The sequence below is a fragment of the Chanodichthys erythropterus genome, chromosome 15, assembly GCF_024489055.1.
Source record: "Chanodichthys erythropterus isolate Z2021 chromosome 15, ASM2448905v1, whole genome shotgun sequence".
In the NCBI taxonomy this organism is placed as follows: Eukaryota; Metazoa; Chordata; class Actinopteri; order Cypriniformes; family Xenocyprididae; genus Chanodichthys; species Chanodichthys erythropterus.
Genome location: NC_090235.1, coordinates 9320463 through 9343375, shown reverse-complemented (window position 1 = coordinate 9343375; position 22913 = coordinate 9320463). Strand labels below are relative to the sequence as shown.

Sequence of the window (22913 nt, the reverse complement as noted above, 5' to 3'; positions counted from 1 at the left end):
GCATCTCTGAGTGGGGAATGAGAAATATCGATGGGACTGATCTTTCTTTAGGCCATGTTAAATCATTATTGCAGCTATAAGTTAGTCGCACCTTCCCATCTGCCACAGGGGCCGGCAGTTTGCCAGCAACTATTTTATGATGCTTTCAATTCCCATCTGTTCAGGGTGCAAAGGATTCCTTTTGTTTGCTGGAAAATTGTAATTTAACTTAATGATGATGATGATAATGTATGATGATGATGATAATATAAATATTTACAATAATAATTTAAATTATTTTTAACATTATATTCTTCATTATTGTTATTTATGAAGCTTTATTTTAAAGGTGCCCTCGAATGAAAAATTTAATTTATCTTGGCATAGTTAAATAGCAAGAGTTCAGTACATGGAAACAGTGAGTCTCAAACTCCATTGTTTCCTCCTTCTTATATAAATCTCATTTATTTAAAAGAACTCCGAAGAACAGGCAAATCTCAACATAACACCGTCTGTTACGTAATAGTCGGGGTGTACACCCCCAATATTTGCATATGCCAGCACATGTTCCCAACATTATGAAAGGCATTAGACAAGGGCAGCCAGTAACGTCTGGATCTGTGCTCAGCTGAATCATCAGACTAGGTAAGCAAGCAAGAACAAAAGCGAAAAATGGCAGATGGAGCAATAATAACTGACATGATCAATGATAACATGATATTTTTAGTGATATTTGTAAATTGTCTTTCTAAATGTTTCGTTAGCATTTTGCTAATGTACTGTTAAATGTGGTTAAAGTTACCATCGTTTCTTAATGTATTCACGGAGACGAGTCGTCGCTATTTTCATTTTTAAACACTTGCAGTCTGTATAATTCATAAACACAACTTAATTCTTTATAAATCTCTCCAACAGTGTAGCATTAGCCGTTAGCCACGGAGCACTATCAAACTCATTCAGAATCAAACGTAAACAATATAACAGTATAAAATACTCACATAATCCGACACATGCATGCCGCATGCATGATGAACACTTTGTAAAGATCCATTTGAGGGTTATATTAGCTGTGTAAACTTTATGCACTGTTCAAGGCAAGCGTGAGCTCCGTGGGCGTGGAGCAGGAGAATTAAAGGGCCAGTAGCCCTGAATCGGCTCATTTATAATGATGCCCAAAAATAGCTGAACTTATTTTTTTAAAAAAGTTGGCTCAACTCGTTCTTTTTTAATTGTTGCCTTAACAAGAAGTTTTAAGTTCAAAAGATTACCTGGTACTCATTAGATGAACAAAACTGGAGTGGATTAGTTGAGTTAACTTAAAAAGTTGAATGTGATATGTTTATCATATTAAATTTTTTTTTTTTTTTTTACAGTGTATCATTATTGTAAATATTTTATATATAAATAAATTCTTATAAATAAAAGAACATAGTATAACAACTAATAATAATAATAATAATAATAATAATAAATCTAATTATGGCTTATACCAATATGGCCATCCATTCTATTTATTTTGTCTCTAATGTGTAGCATGCCTGTTGCTCAGTGCAGCAGGGTTTCTTTCTGAGCGTTTGGATCCGATTCAGACTGCACCGGGAAGGCTGTGAGGTGTGTATTGATGGCAGAGTGAGGCCGTAAACATTTTTATAGACAGAGCAGTAAGTCAATACAACGCTCACCTGTGGAAACAGAGCTTAAAATAGACCAGATCGTTAGCCATGCACGTCTCCCCTCATGATGTACGGATGCTCCGATTATTTGCCTTGTTAAATTTATATCTTGCTCTGGGCTAGAGGCCTGTGAGTGAGAATTGTGGGTAATTTCACCCTTGGGGCTCTCGGCTCACTTTAGATACATTGATGATCTACTGAGGTGACATGCTGGCTCTTAAAAAAAAAAATAGAGACAGCGTTTCAGGAGGAATGCTTATTTTGGTAGCTTATTTTATTTTATTTGCAGTATGTATTTTGTTGCAAACAGTATTCAAACACAAATACACATTACCGCCTTCTCTCCACAGAGAAGAAAGAAGTGACCCAGAGTTTGGAGAACTACACATCAAAGTGTCCAGGTGGAATGGATATGATCAACCTCCCTGACGGACTCAAACTTCCTCCTGTTCCATTCACCAAACTGCCCATCGTCAGGTGAGAAAGCTTAAATATTCAGGATTGTTTTAAAGTGGTCATAATGTGCACTTACACTCAAAAAAATAATAATTTGTTGGTCTAACTTAATTCAATTATGACACCTATTTCCACACAGTTTAACTGATTTATTTGAACTTAGACTAGGTTAATTGTACTGATGAGTAAAATGAGATCATACCAGTTTCATTTGACATACTCTGTGAATGTTTTCTGAACATAATTCACTCTTGTTGATCCAACCACTGCTGTTGCAGTTCAGACTGGTGTCCTTGTGCAGAGTTGCGCAAGGTTTCTGCGCTTTTAAGGAAATGGAAAGACCTGTTAGTGTTTAAGTGTTTAATGTTTAGTTATTTTGAACATTTAAAAGAGTTTGTAGCGTATAAAATGTTTGTTTTTTTTGTTTGTGTTTTTGTTACCATCGTGGTGAAGAGGTGCGCTTGTGCTTAGGTTGTGAGTAGCTGTTGTACACACACATACATGTTCCATGACCATTGAGAGGAGTAGAACTGATAACCATATGCAGATTGTGTAAATGATGTGTTGGCCCCTCAAACTAATTTATTTTATTTATTTTTATAAAAACTAAAACCAACATAACACTTGTTCACATACAAGTAAAGAACTCTTCCTCACTGGCTTTAGCACAGTTAAAGCTTGTTGAGAGCAACATAGATTAATTTTAATGTAGCCACCCACAGCCTAACCATGAGGTCTACTCTTCAGCATAATTGTAACCTCAAAAAATCAACATAACAAACTCTTTTTTGAATGTCAAATATAACTGAACATCAGACTTGAAAAGGTATTTCCATTTACTAAAAAACACATTTAACAGCACTTAATTTCAACATTTACTCTCCCGATCTATCCCAACGCAAAGCATGCTGGGAACTAGAAATCTACTGCCCAGTTTCAATCAATGCAACATAAATGATTCATGTAGTCCCAACACAAAATGGTTTAGGTTAACCTAACATTTTACAAATTTAATTTAATTTAACATAATACAATTGAGTGCAAATGCCAATTAAGTAAAAAACGAAAGATTTGTGTTGGTTCAGCTTTTTTTATTTAAATAAACTGAGCAAGCAGCTACAATAATTTTTTTTGAGTGTATGTAGCCTTTGTTTTTGTTGGTCAATTTAGGCAGCTTAGATTCAGTTAATGGTTTCCTTTTGTGAATTTTATTGAACATCTTTTTTTTTTTAAATTCAAAATAGCCTAACATTTTCCACGTTTTTCCATGAAATGTGTCCTTTAGTAAATGTTTTGTTTATTTGAACACATTTATCTCAGTGTCGCTCACAGCCTTTTGATGGTGTTTTTCCACAGCTCAGTGTCTGAAAAATTATTCATCTGAACTCCAGCTTTTGTTCAAAACATTTTTGAAGTTTGTTGGCCTATGAACCATTAGAAAGCTGTATGGAAATTAAAAATGCAGATTATTTTGTTTTATTCTTCCCAAATTAAACATTTTAAAGGGAAGCACAAAACTTCACATATCCTTTCATCTGTCCCAAGGAAGCGGCTGATATTCAGCGGGCGTAGGAAAGAAAGGCCTATAAATGTGTTTAACAGATGTATTTCATAATCCCACCAGTGGGTAAAGCTCAACGTGTTCGCTTGATTGAAGTCTCCATTTCTCTGAGCGCTCCTCTCTCAAGATTTTGAGTTGTTAAAATCCCTTAATTTATTCTTAAAGGGATATTTAATTGTAAAACTTTAGATGAGCTGTGTTTCTCCTGATATTCATCTCCCTCTCCGCATGTTGTTAACATGCAATTTTCATGCAAATTCTGCTGCCAGAATTTACACTGAGGGCGTATTTTAGGCATATCATTAAAAAAATTCCATTATGAAATCTTGCCGTCTCATGAGAGAGTTCGTTGTCTTGTACGAAAGAGTAAATTTCAGTATTAAACTGGTCTGATTGCTGTTCAAAGATGTTGTTTCTCTGGCAGCAATGTTATGAGTCGTTTAAGCTCATGTTGTGCATTGTTCGGAATCAAGTTAAAGGTCAGAGTGATTCTTTTTTCTTTTTTTTTTTTGACTCCATGTGTCCTTTTCTATGAATATCAGAGAACAGGATGGATAGAAACAGAACTGAAGAGTGTTGAGAACTGGTGATCAGTAGAGAGCTTGATTTAGAAACTCAGAAAGAACAGGACTTATGCCAGTATGTTTTTAGAAAACACAGTCATGGCTTTTATTTTAATATCTCTGTTTCTTGCATCTTATATATTGCTTGTTGGTAGGGTGTTGTGCATGATTACTAGGGTTTTTAGGGTGTTAATGGTTGTTACTAGGGTGTTGTGAGTGGTTACTAGGATTTTTAGGGTGTTTGGGGTTGTTACAAGGGTGTTGTGAGTGGTTACTAGGGTTTTTAGGGAGTTTAGTGTGGTTACTAGGGTGTTGTGATTGGTTACTTGGGGTTTTATGGTGATTGGGGTGGTTGGTAGGGTGTTGTGAGTGGTTACTAGGGTTTTTCCGGTATTTAGGGTGTTTGCTAGGATGTTTTGGGAATTTAGGGTGGCTGGTAGAGTGTTGTGGGTGGTTGCTAGGGTGTTTTGGGGTGGTTGCCAAGATGGTGTGGGTTGTTGCTAGGGTGTTAGGGTTGTTCCTAGGGTGTTTGGGGTGGTTGGTAGGGTGTTGTAGGTGGTTGCTAGGGTGTTAGGGTTGTCCCTAGGGTGTTTGGGGTGGTTGGTAGGGTGTTGTAGGTGGCTGCTAGGGTGTTAGGGTTGTCCCTAGGGTGTTTGGGGTGGTTGGTAGGGTGTTGTAGGTGGTTGCTAGGTTTTTTAGGGTATTTAGGGTGGTTGGCAGGGTGTGGTTGATAGTTGCTAGGGTGTTTCAGGGTGGTTGCCAAGATGTTGTGGGTTGTTGCTGGGGTTTTTAGGGTGTTTGGGGTAGTTTGTAGGGTGTTGTGGGTGGTTGCTAAGGTTTTAAAGTATTTAGGGTGTTTGGTAGAGTGTTGTGGGTGGTTACTATGGTGTTTTGGGCTGGTTGCCAAGATGTTGTGGGTGGTTGCTCGGGTGTTAGGGTTGTTCCTAGGGTGTTTGGGGTGGTTGGTAGGGTGTTGTAGGTGGTTGCTAGGGTGTTAGGGTTGTCCCTAGGGTGTTTGGGGTGTTTTGTAGGGTGTTGTAGGTGGTTGCTAGGGTGTTTCAGGGTGGTTGCTAAGGTGTTTGGGGTGGTTGCAAAGATGCTGTGGGTAGTTGCTTGGGTGTTTTGGGTGGTTTGTAGGGTGTTGTGGGTGGTTGCTATGGTGTTTCAGGGTAGTTGTTATGCTGTTTGGGGTGGTTGTCAAGATGATGTGGGTTGTTGCTAGGGTGTTTTGGAGTGGTTGCTAGGGTGTTGTGGGTGGTTGCTATGGTGTTTTGGGTATTTAGGGTGGTCGCTAGGGTATTTCAGGGTGGTTGCTTAGGTGTTTGGGGGGGGTTGCCAATATGTTGTCGGTGGTTGATGGGGTGTTAGGGTTGTTGCTAGGGTTTTTGGGGTGGTTGGTATGGTGTGGGTGGTTGCTAGGGTTTTTAGGGTTTACATTTTTGATTTTTTTTTTTTTTTTAATCAAAAAGCTCATTTCTGAAACTCTATTCACACGTATGCCTCTGGAAGCATCACTGTGCTGCTTACTCAACATGTGAAACAGGCCTAACTCTCTCTGTTTTTGTGACTGATGTTTTAGATCTGTGTCTCTGCTGAACCTGCCGGTGAGTCTTCGTCCTCATAAGGTGAAAGGCCTTCTGGGACAGGGGATGTCCACTGCCAGCCCGTTCATCTACTCACCAATCACAATGCACAGCAGAGGAGACGAGCGCTCCAAGAAGATAGGTGAGTTTTTTCCCACTCAGAACTCTCTTAAACATTCTCTGTGTGTGGTGTTGTTTTCTCTGAGACTTTAATTACGGTACATTAGCATGATCTTTGAGTTTTAACCTCACACACTGTTTATGCGGGGTAGTATTGCTCTGATGGGCTTTCGTAGCGATCTTAATTACTGTTTAAAAGATTCGAAACTAAACACACACCATTGTGCTTCCACGTGGTCTGTTTGATTCATGTTTATGACAGGAGTTGTCATTAAGTTGTCTCTTTCCCTGTTGGCAGTCGGAGGCGGTTGGAAGGAGTTGAAGTGTTTTCTGGAACTCTTAAGCAGCATCACACGGCACAGGCTGTATTATTTATAGACTTGTTAAGGCAAATAGCAGAACGCTTTACAACATTAAAAATACTATGGCAGTGTAGTCCACTTTCTTACTTTTTTAAACACATACCATGGTTACTAGCTGGTACAGCGTTGGTATCACATGCTCAAACTATAAAGTACCACTGCTTGATTATTAAGTTCATATAATGTGTTTTATAAAGTACTAAGAAAATACCATGGTAAATATTGAAATTAATCATTCAGTAACATATGAGAAATATACACTGCCAAAAGAAGAAAAAATTGATTCATATTTCAATAAAAGGATTTAACCTGCTTTAATGTAAAGACATATCACTGTAATAATGGTACACTCAGTCTTACGTCAGTAAAATGTCTATTTGTAGTTAAAGCTCCTGCAGATTCATTTTGAATTCCTGGACTGTATCTAATCTCTCACTCTGGGCGTAACTTTCTTGAGTTCTATTGTTTTGTTGTGGATTTTTTTGGGTGTATTTTTGGATCTTAGGGGCCCTGAGGAACTGGCAGGAATCTTATGAAGACAGATGGCTGTTCAGTGTGAGGTTGCCCGACTTTTCAAACAAATCATGTTGTATAAGAGTCAGATGGCTGTTTCCAGCCTGTCTTATTTCATTCTGCCAAAACCCACCAACGTCTGCTGCGAGTGCCCGTTTTTTTTTTTTTTTCTCCTCGTGTGCTATCCCATGACCACTTGGATACTCCCAATGGTCCCGATTTCACTCTCAATTATGTTGGAATGGTTAGTCAACCGCTTCCGTCATTGGTCGTGATTAGTCACAGGTGGGCGGGGAGAATCGACACAGGTGGGCACTTTGCTGTAGACTTCGTCTTTCTGCTGTTGAGGCAAGATTTAGAGTTGCCTCAATTTCCCGTTGATTACACAAGCATCTAAAACTCAAGAGATAGTTTACCCAAGAGGGATGGAGGGAGCAAGAGAATGAAAGGACGAGGAGATTCACAATCAAAACTGATTCATTCTGGTCATTTACATAATTGAATAATTTCCAATCAGGGTTAAATTAGTGCCACATACTTCAGAAGGGTCGGTTTCGAGTGCGGCTTCACTGAAATGCCACTTGGACTTGTTTGGCTCTGGCTTCAATTAAACCAGTCAGATCCTGCCATATTTTCTTTTAAAAACATTTGCCTTTTGCCATTTTCATGACGTTTGCTAAGTCAACTCTATTTCTATTTCTTATGCTTATTGATAGGGTTGTCAAAAGTACCAGTACTTTGGTATCAAGTTGGTACTGAAATGTAAAAAATGTGACAATAAAAGCATTTCCCCCTAGCTTTGCTCTGTTGAACAGATTCAGAATAACTTAAACACCTCTGATTGGCCATTGTGTTCACTCGCTCATCAGATATGTCTGTGATTGGCTGCAATGATCAATGCTTCAAAAACATGTTGTACACTGGTCCGCTGATAGACTCTTGCTTTCAAAACACTTTCAAACGCTCCCGAGTTGATCATTGTAGCCAATCACAGACATATCTGTTGAACGCGTGAACACAATGGCCAATCAAGACCCTTTTCACATTTGTCTCGGAGGCGGAAGTCGTCATAGTTGTGTATACTTATATAGGTGAATGAGAGACTAAATTAAATATATTTTTTGTGTTCCTATTTGCTCAAATAGCAAAAGAAAAACTACACAATAATGTTTTCAGAACTTTAAAAAGAGGAAAAAATAGAGAGAGATTGATAACAGCAGTCAGAAAAGAGAAAGTACATTTTACCGTCACTCCCAGGGTGAGTGACTGAATATTTATTTTTGGGTGTACTATCCTTTTAAGGTTCTTGAAACTTAAATAAATTGTATTACTACAGTATATTCATATTTTGTATTAAATGGCACTGATGGGATGTTACTCTCCGAAAAGTCTATTTAGAGTCTTTCCAGGTCTGAGAGACTGATGCCATATCTGACATCTGTGTCCAGTAACCATATATTCGCTCTCCATTTGCACTGCCATCTAGTAATCACCAAAGTCCTTCACCTCACAGTCGTGACAGGACGTCACTGCTCTCATATTCCTCCAGCACATGCGGTCGTGTCTGAAATTCTCAAAGTCTCCAGTTTATCGAAACACACCCTCCCGTTTTCCACGTTTAACAATTTCAATTATTCATTCGCTTCTTGCTTAACGGCTCCTACGCAGTTTGCGGTGTCAAACATGGCTTGTAAACGAGCCAGATTATACGATCCTCCTTCTTGTTTGATTGGTACGAGCTGCTTAATAACTTCCCAGAATGCCACGGGGAGGAGGAGGGATGTGTCACGACTGTCTCGGGGTAAGTCGAGCACCCAAGGCTAACATCTCTGAGTCACACACTTTCCCTGACAGAAAAATCTTTGGGCCAATGAAAAATGTCACTTGTTTGTTGTTTTGCCGTCAAGGCTCCATTGGTTTGAATATTTTATGTGGCGATGATGTGCTGCCGCCCCGCACGACTCTAAATTTGGCGAAGCTGCATGTAATGAGCACCCAGGTAAACACTCTGGTTTGATATGTGAGCCGAAAAGAGCATGTTTGCATTGATTTTGGATTGTGTGTCTGTTTCTAACTCTGTGGTGTTGATATGTAAGCTAGTTAGTCTGTATTTGTTCGGAATCAACTATAGATGGTGTTTTCTTTGCTTTTCTGTTGCTCTCTTGGTCTTGCCAGAAAGCAGTCTGACTCACACACACACACATGCACACACACACACACCAGATGTCTCTGGAGAGAAGACCTTTATCAAATCAAGCAACCTCCACAAACACACACTGAGGGAGAAGTTACGTGAGGTAGTCTTGCATTAACTATCTCAATGAGATACATGCATAATTGTATTTGACTTGGCAAACATACAAGTAGCAAATGTTTTTGAAGCGTTTGCCTTTTTGAGAAGTTTTTCATTTGTGACACTTGAACAGAGATGATGGGAATTATAAAGAAATTATTGATTCTGGTTTCGTTAATTATTCTTGAAGTACTTTTGAGGAAGAAATATTATAAAAAATGCAATTCCTTTGCCAAATTATGAGAGAATTTGAGTACATTTTTATAATGTTTTGTACGTTTAAGCAATTCTTTGTTTTATGCAGATTTTTTATTGTCTTTTTAGGGGCGTTTTTTTGGTCTAATGGGTATAATGTCATTTTGAACATTTGATCCAACAAGAATTGGCTCATCAGAATCATTAATTGGGTAATATATTTGATTCTGTAAAAAAATAACCGCCTCATAAGAATAATTTGTTCTGAAAGGATTTAAATAGCAAAAATCTAACCCATTCATAAGAATCATTAGTATCATGATGTTTTTGATGCAGATAAAAGAACCAACTTATAAGAATGATTTTTTTTTTCGGGAATCTGGAATTATTTTAATTCAGTAAAAAGTACCTGCTCATAAAAAAAAAATAAAAAAAATCACTTGTTTTAAATTTTTTTTAAATGGCTAAAATTAACTTATATATTTGAATCATTAAGACCCAGCTTATAGAACAGATTCATAAAAATAATTCATTCCATGTTGTTTTTGATGCACTTAAAAATAACCATTATTTGTTTGGGAATCTGGAATGATTTTAATTCTGTAAAAAGTGCTGGCTCCTAAGAATCACTTTTTTTTTTTTTTAAATGGTTGAAATTACTCTATAAGAACCATTCATTCTGAAAGGCTTTTAGATAAAAACAAAATTAGAACAGATTCATAATAATCATCCATACCATGCGTTTATGATGCACTTAAAATAATCAACTTATTATTATTATTATTTTTTTTTTTTTTTTTTGGGGGGGGGGGGGCTCATAAGAATGACTTGTTTGAAATGTTTTTAAATTGCTAAAATGAACTGGCTAATAAGAATCTTTCATTCTGGAATGTTTTTAAAAACACTAAAAACAACCGACTCAAAAGAATAATTTGTTTAGTATTGCGTTTGATTTAGTAAAAATAACTAGTTCATAAGATTAATTTGTTCTGAAATGTTTTTAAAGTACTAAACAGAAGTGGCATAATCTCTTCTGGAATGTTTTTATTCACTTAAATGAACTGGCTTATGAGAATCAGTTGTTTGGGTTTTTTAATTTTAATCCATATCTCAGCAGTATTGCTTGTACTACATTATTTTCTAGTAGTGTTTAAACTGTAAATCCTGTTTACACACCTGTGATTCAATCTTTCTGACAGCCTGCAGTTCTCTGGAGCCAAAGGCATGGGTTTAGCTCAGCACGAATCTCGCACCTTGTTCCAAATAGAATTACAGGAAGTTCCATTGAAATCTTCACAAGCTTTGTCTCTCTAGTGCTTTCCTTTTTAGAAAGTTTGACAGCCTCCCTCGCAGCTCACAAACACTTCCGTTAATTGTAGTGTTTTTGGGTTCTCTGGGCAGAAGCGAGAGTGAATTGTCAGCTCTGAGGGGCATTTAATGTTCGGGCCGTTCATCTTCTCCTCTTTCTCTCTCATTTCTTCTTGTGATCAGATATCAGAGTAAACAGCCGCCTCTGCTCATCTGTCCAGTGCCGTGGCTGCAGACTAACAGAATATTTAATGCTCTATGTTGTGCTTTGCCTTCCATGTCAGATTCTATAACCGAGATTGATGTTTGCTGTAAAATAAAGGGGGTTATATAACAGGAGATGGGTTTTCCTATAATTGCACAGGCGGAGAATGGGTTTTGAGGCCGCCAAGTTCTGCCCGATTCTGTTTGCATCTTGAATCATAAAAAGAGCGATGTCTTTCTTGGCTACGTAGCAAAGTCTTACCATTGGAGGGAGGGAAGATTAGGTGTCTCTTGACGTAAAGTCAATTTCTTTATCTTATGGAGTGTGTGGAGTTTTGTAAGGTTAGTGATCAAAGTCACTGTGTGAATGACTCCTCAAAATGCCATCGATTTTAAATCGAGAGATCATTATTTCTGCAGACTATTTTGCTCAATGAAACCACTAAACGTAAGCAGGCTTCTTTTCTTTTAGTATTCTGACTTTTGTTTACCTGTAACTACAGTAGAAGTCACAGTAACATACACTAGCATTTAAAACTTTGGAGTTAGTACGATTTTTTAAAAATGTTTTTGAAATAAGTCTCTTCTACTTATCATGGCTACATTTATTTGGTCAAAAATACAGTAAAACTGTAATATTGTGAATTATTGTTACATTCTTGAAAATGTTTTCTTTTTAAATATATTTCAGCTTTTTTATTTCTGCAAAGCTGAATTTTCAGCATCATCAACGTCTTCAGAGTCACATTCTTCAGAAATGATTGTAATATGCTGATTTGCTGTTCAAGACACTTTCTTATTATTATAAATGTTGAAAACAGTTGTTCTGCCTAATATTTTGTGTAAACTGATCATTTTTCAGGATTCTTTGATTAATAGAAAGTTTAAAAGAATCATTAATTGAAATATAAATCATTTGTAAAAATGTAAAAGTCTTTACTGTCACCTTTGATCAATTTAATGCATCCTTGCTGAAAAATGTATTGAACCAAAACTATCATTGTTAATTTCATTGACAAATAATTTTCTTCATAATTTTAAATTTTTTTAACAAAATAAACTAAATAAAACTAGCTAAAACTAACTAAATAAAAAATACTTTTAAATGACAAAAACTATGACAAAAATCTATTGGCATTTTCATCAAAAAATACAAACAAGATGAAAATGTTAGGGAGGGACAATTTAGGAGGAAATCCAGTCAGAACTGATGTCCTGTGGTAGATGCGCACATTTGAATTATAATGTGCTGATCTACCTTGCGGGGCATAAGTTGGCATACACTTGCTGCATGTATCATAAAATGTTCAAAAATGTAAACGTCTGGGTGAAAGAAAAGAAAAGACATAAGGATAAATCTGAAAAAGCATGTCGACACGAAAGATGGCTCAATTCAGGCCGGTTGTTTGTGCGCACACAGAAAGCCGCCTCTCAGACAGCACACAAGTATTGAATTGAGCTCTCTTTCATGGTTGAACAGACAAATACACAGAACATTTTCAAATGAACAATTTTGGTGAGTATTCATGTAAACAGTTAGTTATGTCTTAAGTTAACGTAAACAGTTGGGAGAATATCAGATGTGTAACAGTGTATTGGATCGGTGCATTTGGCCGTAAAGGTGCCCTAGAATCAAAAATTGAATTTATATTGTCATAGTTAAATAAAAAGAGTTCAGTACATGGAAAAGACATACATTGAGTTTCAAACCCCATTGCTTCCTCCTTATTATAAAAATCTCATTTGTTTAAAAGACTTCCGGAAAACACGCGGATCTCAACATAACACCGACTGTTACGTAACAGTCGGGATCATTAATATGTATGACCCCAATATTTGCATAATGCCAGCCCATGTTCAAGGCATTAGACAAGGAAAGGCAGTATTAATGTCTAGATCTGTGCACAGACAAGGTAAGCCAGCAAGAACAACAGCGAAAAATGGCAGATGGAGCAACAATAACTGACATGATTCATGATAGCATGATATTTTTAGTTATATTTGTAAATTGTTTTTCTAAATGTTTCGTTAGCATGTTGCTAATGTACTGTTAAATGTGGTTAAAGTTACCATCATTTCTTACTGTATTCACGGAGACAAGAGCCGTCACTATTTTCATTTTTAAACACTTGCAGTCTGTATAATTCATAAACACAACTTCATTCTTTATAAATCTCTCCAACAGTGTAGCATTAGCCGTTAGCCACAGAGCATAGCCTCAAACTCATAAAGAATCAAACGTAAACATCAAAATAAATACTTTACTCACATAATTCGAAGCATGCATACAGCATGCATGACGAACATCTTGTAAAGATCCATTTGAGGGTTATATTAGCTGTGTGAACTTTGTAAATGCGCTGTAATATAGTCGAGAGCTCGTGTGGCAGGGAGCGCACCATTTAAAGGGGCGCTGCCAAAATCAGTGTATAGTTAATGATACCACAAAATAGGCAGTTAAGAAAAAATTATATATAAAAAAAAACTATAGGGTATTTTGAGCTGAAACTTCACAGACACATTCAGGAGACACCTTAGACTTATATTACATCTTGTGAAAAAGCATTCTTGGACTGTCGCTGTCCATCGTTTATGTTAACCATACAACAATCACTCAATGTTCTTGACTTTAAAAGCTTTAATAAGGGTTAATCTATATTTAATTTATACAAATAAATATGCCTGCTTGAAAGAATGAAGCATGCAAGTTGCTATAAAGAATGCATATTTAAAAAACCTTGTTCTTCTTTTCAAAGGAAGGTTTTGCACTTTCATTTTACTTTATTTTTTTTTTAGTTTTGGTGCTAAAGTCAATATTACTCTCTGGAAGGCATCATTTTGCTCTCACGATAGATCTTAAAACAGACTTTTCAGGTAGTCCTAGGTGACACATCATGGTGTATATTTGCCAGTTTTAGTAATGAATATCATAAAGTTCAGATTTCCTGAAATCATAAAACTGTTGCTCTCTAGAGGTGTGTTAAACTCTCTTGCCTAACAACCTTATGTTGATGGCTGATTAATTCGGGCTCATTAGATAAAACCACACATGGCTGTTGGCTGTTTTGATACAGATGAAAAATTCATTATTTTATGAAGAACGGATGCATATCGGTTGACTCCCTCCAGAGCAGAGAATCAGACTTCAGCCACATCAGAGCAAACTCCCCAGCAGCCCGATAGAAAACCCCAAACACTGTTCAATCTCAGCTCGATCCACAGAGCCACAACTCATTTTCTAAATGTATGACTTGTTGTCCTCCCTGTGCACGTGGAGGAACCATCTGCCTTCAAGCTGCCTTTCATACAGTGAATATATTTACTCTTATTCCCAGAGAAGAGACTAGCATCCTTCAGGTGTGTGTGAGATAGATGAGCCGAAGAGTCTGTAGCTATTTTCGCCCATGCTGGATATTTACGATTGGATTGGCTACTACTCCCAGATGCAGAGAATTTTCACTCATAGCCAGTATGAAACTTTAGGCTTTGATCAAGATTCTGACTTCATTAACCTGTCGGGATTCTGTCTTAAAACTCTTCTCCAACTTTAGTCTGTCTGTTAAAGTTTTTCAAAAATACATACACTCCCGTTCAAACGTTCCAAAGCTTATTTGTTCATTAATGACATAATCAGCAACTAGTCGACGTCGACTTGACTTTCATCACACAAATGGCGACTTTAAAAAATAAAAAAAAAATGACATTCAACCCCTAATATGTATGTGTGTGTATATATATTCTAATTCTAACATATAACTCTTTATATATTTATTTGTTTGTATAGGCTCATTTCTCTACCATTACGACCCATCTCAACTGTCAGTAACATAATTTTGATTGATTTTGATTGTGAGTCTCTGATTATACTGCAGAGATCTCCGCTCTGATGCAAGCCAGCACATCTGAATATTTGATATTCGGTCCAAAAGGAGCTTCTTTGTATGCAATGGCTGTAAAACTGCTGGTTATGAGCCAAACAATTCTTCTCTCACCTCAAGGCTGCTATTAACAAAACACCCTGCTGCAATTTTAAACGGCACATTCAGAGATGAAAACAAGCAAGCTGCATATAAAGATTCCCTGATGAAGTGAAAAGAATGTTTGTTCATTTAAGGGCCTCAACATTTGGAGAAAAAAAAAAAAAAAAGTACAAATAGGAATTCTCCTTAATTAGTAATTACTTTCTTGTTGATGAGTCTCTATCTTCACATCAAACCACAAAGGCCAAAGTATGAAGTGCAAAATGGAATAAGCTATTTGTGCCGTAAAACAATTATTCAACTAAACAGTTGTTTCCCTGCATCCAAGTCTTCAAATAGGCAGTTTCAGCACATCACTGGGTGATCTAGGTCTACATTTTATGAAATCTGTGTATTTGGACATTCAACGCATATATCATCCATGTTTTGCATACTAGGGAAATATGTACTTTTGGATGTGGTGATGATGTTTACACTCTTCAGGATGCCTATTTGATCCTATGAATGTATCACATTAATGTGGTTTCGGGAAGGTATTTAAAAAAAGAAACTATCATCCGCATTAAATGGTGGCAGCAAAACCTAAGGTTTAAAGTACAACAAGCCTGTGTAATTATCTCTGTGGCATCTAATGACCTTGTGTTCTTTTCTGAGTTATTCTGTATGATCTTATCTAAACTGTTCCTGTTGTAAAGGTTTAATCTGACGTCCGGATCTGTGAGCATGACAGAGGAACTAACTAAAAGAACAGAACGAGTAGATGTGTTGTGTGCATGACAAACACAATTATTTCTGCAGTACTAGATGTCCGAGCTCACGTTGTAAAGGACATATTAACATAATCGATTAATAGCTATTTGAAATTGTCAATTTGTCCAGTGAATTCAAACTTATTTGTTTAGCACTTTTCACAATGAATGCACATTGTTTTAAAGCAAATAGTTAGTTGACCCAAAAATGAAAATGATTCCATGATTTACTCACCCTTAAGCCATCATATGTGTTTATGACTATCTTCTTTCAAACGAACATATCCTTAGTCCTCAAAGGTTTATAACAGTTGTGAATGGTAGGCCAAATTCTGAAGGCAGAAAAAATGCATCCATCCATTAAATAAAAAAAATTAAAAAAAAATCCATACAACTCAGGAAACTTAATAAAGGCCCTTTGAAGCAAAGACATGCATTTTTTGCGACATGCGAACTTTATAAATTCAAATAACGAGCTTCCGGCGGACGACCGTACGCATACTGCGCATTTCAATTTGGGTGGAAGAGCAACTTTTGACCTGGCGCGATGACGCACGCGGAGGTGTAGAGGAGAGAGCAAAACATAACACTGGTCATGAATTAGAAGTTTAACATGAGAAATTACGGAGGATTTCGATATAACAGAAGAGAAGAGGAGCTTGAGTTTGTTGCCCAGCCGTATTTGTTTGAACCGTGAGAGGCGTCTAAGCTTATGATACTCCTACATCCTGTGTCATACATCGCGTCAAAGGATTACTCATTTGGCGCAAGTCGATTTGCGCATTCTGCGTGCGATCTTTTTGCCGGAAGCTAGTTTTTTGAATATATATACAGTTTTAAATATGGATATTTTTCTTACAAAAACACATTCCGTTGCTTCAAAATCCTTTATTAAGTCGTATGGTTTCATTTTTTTATGGATGAATGCATTTCTTCTGTCTTCAGAATTTGGCCTACCATTCACAACCATGACAAAACCTTGGAGGACTAAGGATATTTTTAAATATATCTCAGATTGTGTTCGTCTGAAAGAACATAGTCATAAACACCTAGAATGGCTTGAGGGTGAGTAAATCATACTGCACAGAATGTGTCTGAAGTTTCAGCTCAAAATACCCCACAGATCATTTATTATAGCTTGTCAAATTTGCCCCTTTTTGTGTCTGAGCAAAAACGCACCATATGTGTTCCCTTTAAATGCAAATGAGCTGCTGCTCCCTGCCTGATTTCCAGAAGAGGGCGGAGCTTTAACAGCTCATGCTTCGGTTGCTCAACAACAACAAAGCTGGAGAATCTCACACAGCCAAATTGTCAATTTTGGCTCAATTTTTATTTCATGTTGACTTTAAGTAAAAGTATTGCTGTTTAATCTAGCAATTCATGCAGGTTTCCTCTGAGTGAGATGATTTTATCAGCTGTAGCCGTGTTGATCCACCGTGGCTGCTGTCAGCACTATCAGTTCATGAACTCCACCAGCCGTGCTGCTTACGTCTGGTGTAACTTAGATACAGTGAGCCGAAAAAGGATCATTAATGTCATTTCATTAGATATAAAATATCAAAAAGCCATCTTCAGACTAAATTCTAGATCTTAACTAACTTCACTTTTCTTCATCAGTTTTGCTCAATGATTTTTAATTAACTGGGGATTTTGATGATTATAAATCTATTGTTTAAGACCTTGCAAACGTCTCTAATACAGAAATGCTTTGCTTAAAAAGCATGCTTGAGTTATGTTTCTTTACATTTTCAACATGCAGTGTCATTCAGGTTCAAGTGTTTAAACACTTTGAGGCCACTATACGGACGTATACATTTGTACTATAACTATTGACTAGAAGCTGAGCTGTTAAGGTGTACATTTATTCCAAACATTCAGCAAAATGTAGCTTTTGTGGTTTTATTTGAAGTGATAACACATCTCATAGAGTAAACTACGTTTTCAGAAGAGCCAAAGGGCAGCTATGCTCTGGATCTTTGAAGCGGTGCAGGTGTGTGGAATTGTGTGTCTTTCAGTGGAACAGCAGGAGGAGAGAGCTTTATCCTGTCTTCTGAACGGATGGTTATTGCAGGCAGAGGGAGATATCTCCTCCATTATGCACGTAATGAGGCATTAAACACTCTTTAACATCTTTATCAGAACTTTGTCTCAGGCGGCCTCTCGGCCTTATGGTGTAAAAGCAGTCCAGCTTCAGGGAGATTGACAAATTAAAGAGGATATATCAGTGGAAACAGGATTTTTCATACTGTTTTGAAGGTTGTTGTACTATGTAGATATACTCTAACATTCACCATGCATGCAAGGCATTAACTGAGACTTTATTTATTTTAAATCATTTATTTATTTTAAGTGCTTATTTTAATTAATTAATTATTATTATTATTATTTTTAATCTGTTGATTTGAAATCCTTATTCTTTAAATTATTTATTTGTTTTTCAAATCATTATCTTTTTTATTTATATTTTAGTCATTTATTTATTTATATATATATTTTAATAGTTTATTTTATTTTAAATAATTATTTATTTATTTTAAACAGTTGTTTATTTTTAAATGACTTATTTTAAATAATTAACAAAAATAAATATGATTGTAGAAGATAATAAGCATAGGCACGTGGTTGTTTTTTGTTTTTAATCTATTTTTAATATGTCTTTTTACTATAATAAGCACTATAATTCAGGAATTAATATGATAACAACTGTTATTGGTCATCTTAATTCATTTTTGATTTCATATTTTGAGTGGTATCTCGGTGTGTGTGTTGCGTGGGGGAGAACAGCTGCTCACACGCTGTGCGCGTGCTGATAATCAGCACTTTCTAACGAGCCAATTCATCTCTCGTTAACATTTGTTATGACCTGCAGGAGTTCCCACGCGGGGAGTTCTCGCTCTCCCCAGATTTTCAGGGTTTACAAAACTCTTGCTTCCCCAGATCTTCAAAGTGGCCACCGGGCTGTCGTCGTATAGCTGGAGTGGCCAGGCAGCGTTGGAGAGGAAAGAGGTGTGTAAAAGGTGCTTGTTAGTGAACAGATGGAGCAGCATTTCAAAGGTTTCCTTGCTTTCCCCACACACTGTAAAAGCCCTGGAAGCTTCCTGACCCCTGCAGATGGGATTCAGAGACACTGACAGGTGCATCCATCCTGTCCTGATGACACCGTCTGCGTCCTGAGGCCAGGTCTTTGTATGTCTTCACCTGCCAGATCTCAACACCACTTAGAGCGGTTTATCGTGAGGCCACGCTCAAAAGGGCAAATATTTGACGTGGGATGGACAGTGCGCCCACTCGTTCTCACACCAGCAGATGTCCTTAGCAGACCCACAATCCATGATTGCTATGCTGTAATGGACAAGGACACAGTGTGGGGCTGTAATGACTGCCGTCCTGCTGTGGACGAACACACTCATCCAAAACCACAGGTCATACTGTATATAAAGAGACATTTTTAGCACAGAAACATCTAATGTAAGCTAGAAGGGCTTCTTAATTAGTTTGTTCTGGCATGTGCAATTGCATGACCTTGGGCATGTTAGCAAATTTCCTTTATATCATAGGTAGTGTATCCCACAATGCAATGCTCTCAACTTGACCTAATTTATTGCATTATTTGATCAGACTGCAAAGACATTTTACAAAACTGTACATGCTGAGCAACAGAGCATATCTGAATTACAATTCACATTTCATTGAAATTACCATAATTACAATGTTCTCAGATTTTGTATTTATTTTATTTATTTATTTATTTATTTTTGTGACAGAATCTCATTGCTACAGTGAAAACATAAGTGGCTTTGTTAATGACATAAACATACTTAATTGCTACATTAATTCACATATGGGTGAATTTCATGAAGTGGTTTCCAGGTCATATTTTACCCTCTAAGAACTTTAAGAACAAATATATATATGAAACCATTTTTTCCCCTCCCAATTTGTGATTACTATAATGGAAAATACAGTCTTTAAAAGCAGAAATTCTTAAATGGCCTTTTAATTAAAAAATAATTGACTTTTTTAAATAAATAATTGCAAAACATTTTTTTTTTTTTACTATAATTTCACTGTAATACATAAGAGAATGTAATGAGAATCATTATTGAATAATCATTGAAAATTAGGCCCATTATTATTTTAATGATAATTGGGTAGAACAATGCCCAGTTATCCTGAAAATAATGATACAATGCAATTCCAAGAATTCTAAAGACTTTTTGCAAAAGGTTTCCTTTTTTTCCCTTTGGTTTTGGGGGTGAAGTGTGTTCTTGAGCTTTCTTGACAGATAACCTCAGAATCATCCATATTTCTTATGAAATATTCGAGATATATAAAAAAAAAAAAAAAAACATCAGCTTATGGTAATATGTGCAGCAGTATCTCCCTGACTTTGTTAAAATGCCTAGTTCTGTCACAAAACTCTAGATGGCACAGGCTGATGGTCCTTAACGCAATTTGATGATATTCTCAACGTTAACTACTTGGCACAAGCTGGTTGGTTCATGTCACGTCTGCACCCAATGAGCTTGCTGCTTACAACATTTAAATGGCTGGTTAGCATTCACTATAGCAGTTTGCAACACGCTTTCAGAGTTCCTCTGAAATCCTCCACCTTCCCCAGCTCCACCTGTATAGATCTGCTATATATATATAATATTATTTGTGAAGCAGCAGTATGTGTTCACACTGGCAGTTTAGTTTGAAATGGGGCACGAGTCACATGTGAAAGTTGCTAATGTAAAAGCTGTCATGCGGACCCGGGTGCACACCGTGGTACTAAACCCGAGACTACCTGAAGGAGGTTGTCTGGGTTTGGTTGCACTCAAACTGTGCCGCGGATTGCGTGAATATGAAAGCAACACGAAAACAGTGAGCCTGCAGTGTATTCGCGCTTTGCAAGTGCAATCAGAGCGGCAAATGTATAGCAATCAGCTGTCTTCCTCAAAATAGTCTGTTTGAAAGCAGTGGAAAACCGTCTTCATGTGGTGCACATATAGTAAACTCAAGTGTCGTTTACGGTTCTGCACACAATAGCACCATATTAATAAAAACACGATTAACTGACCCGCGTTCTGTTTTCTATCATGCGCAGTGCATGTCTGTGATGACGTAAGATAAATGTAAATGCACCAGTGTTCAATAGAATCAATTTGAGTGTTAAACCAGATAGGAACAGTTGCATCCGGGCTCTGACCGCGGCGAACAAACTCTGTGTGAAAGCCCCCTTATGTAAGCACAGCAGCCTATCAGCGTATGTATTGGCAGTAGCAAGTATCTGTACTTGCTTTGCATCAGTAATAATCAACAGCAGCAGTATGGGTAGAATACAGTATTTAGTTTACATTATTAAGTAAGCAGTAAGCTACTCTTTCACTATGTACAGTGTAGTAGAAAAAAAAAAAAGGCCTGTGAGTGTTAAAATATCCCCAGCAGCTTTGTGTACTTATTTAAAATATATTTCACTCCACTTGTAGCATGCGCTCATACACTCAGTAGTACGTTATAGTAAACAGTTCTGCTTTTGTGTAGCTGCAGAGGTTTGAAGAACATGAAGTTCAGCTCGATGTGAGTCACTCAGGAGAGCTCCTCACATGCAGAACAGCAGAGATAGAGAATTGATGGTGAATCTCTGCGGAGGTTTCGTTTAGAGAGGTGAGTCAGCTGCACTTGAGCAGGGATTCCTGTCATCCTCGAGCGCCTGCCACATGAGTGTCTGAGTCACTGCGGAGAAACATTAATGCAGAGAATGCTGTTTGTATTTTGTTTTGGTAGTCTTTTATTTATCGAAATATAATGGATTGCTCTTCCTCTGATACGCTTAGACTGTACATGCTATATGGATAATGTTAAAGGAGTAGTTCACCCAAAAATTAAGAATTTCTTTCTTCTGCTGAACACAAAAGGTGTTCTGAAGAATGTTGGTTAACCAAACAGTTGATGGGCCCCATTGACTTCCATAGTATGAAAAAAAAAAAAAAATACTATGGAAGTCAATGGGGCCCATCAACTGTTTGGTTTCCCATACTCTTCAGAACACCTTCTTTTGTGTTCAGTAGAAGAAAAAAATCCATACAGGTTTGGAGCTATCTAGAGTCAAATAGCTAAAAATAGCTAAAAATGGTAACACTTTACAATAAGGTTTCTTTTATTAACATTAATGTATTAACCAACATAAACAAAGATTAATAAATACTGTAGCACATATATTGCTCATTGTTAGTTGATGTTAGTTAATAAAAATAGTCATTCATTGTTAGTACATGATAGTTCACAGTGCATTAACTAATGTTAACAATTGAAACCTTAATGTTTGTGCTTAATACGATTAAGAGAAAACTGTTATTCATTTTTATGGTAATACTTTTCAAGTGCAACCATAATCGCACTCTCTCAATATTCAAAGTGCAAATAAGACCACATTTTTCTGGAATTCAGGAATCAATCACAGGATCAGTGACATAATAGGAATAAATTACATTTTAAATATATTAAAATAGACAATAGTTCTTTTAAATTGCAATTATATTTAGGAATATCACTTTTTTTTAGTGAGCATAAGTGACAAAAATATAAAGAAAAAATCATACAGTTCACAAACTTTTGAATGGTTGTGTGTATAAAATATGTATCTCTATTGCATCCATCTCTATCTACCCCCTTTCCATGCATGTTTCATGTATAGTTGGAGCATGTATAATGTATCATAAAGCTTCAGGTCAGTGTCTCCTGTGAAGAGAGAGATCTAGTAACTGAGGTGCCAAATCAGAGGGCATCTTTTTTTCTTATTCACTGCCCGCTTTTCTCTATGTGGCATAAAAGAGTAACAAACCCCCATATCTATTTCACTTTTTCCTTTTCCCAATTTTCAATTATTCATTAATTTCAAGAAAATATTTATGATTTATACTGCTGTTGATTAAACTGAACACAAACCAACAAAAGGATTTTCCTTTTCAGTTGATTTCTCCAAGGTCAAGGAGATAAAATTGTAATATTAACAAACACTGAAAATATATTTAGCCTTTTATTTTAATGCCACATTACAGAAGTAAATTGAATTGTGATCGCACTTTCATGTTGGACTCAACATTTGGATTTGTGTGTCATTGCTTTGGCTTCTTTCACATCCTCAGAGCCTTTGGTTTCCATAAGCCACCCATAATGCTCCTCACCTCCTTAACAGCAGTGCACAGGGCCTTTCTCTGCCATCCAGCTCAAATGAAATGCTTAAACCGCCCCGTGGGCTTCTTCCTTAAGAAGGATATTATATTTAATTGGCCTGGCCTGACCCGTCCTGTCCTCTCCTCATCATTTCAGAGGTCTGTGCTGTCTTATGATGCATTCAGCATATGGGAAACTGTCTCCCACACTGGG

At 36.8% G+C, this 22913-nt stretch overlaps 1 protein-coding gene across 2 annotated transcripts in view; it reads left to right on the top strand.

The window, feature by feature from the left end:
* Positions 1-22913, top strand: part of trappc9 (trafficking protein particle complex subunit 9) — a 243329-nt gene that overhangs the window by 35671 nt on the left and 184745 nt on the right. For both annotated transcript variants that reach the window (XM_067411133.1, XM_067411132.1), the window contains 2 exons: positions 2003-2129; positions 5812-5957. In XM_067411133.1, the coding sequence (XP_067267234.1) occupies positions 2003-2129; positions 5812-5957 (273 nt within the window). The remainder of the gene's footprint in view (positions 1-2002; positions 2130-5811; positions 5958-22913) is intronic.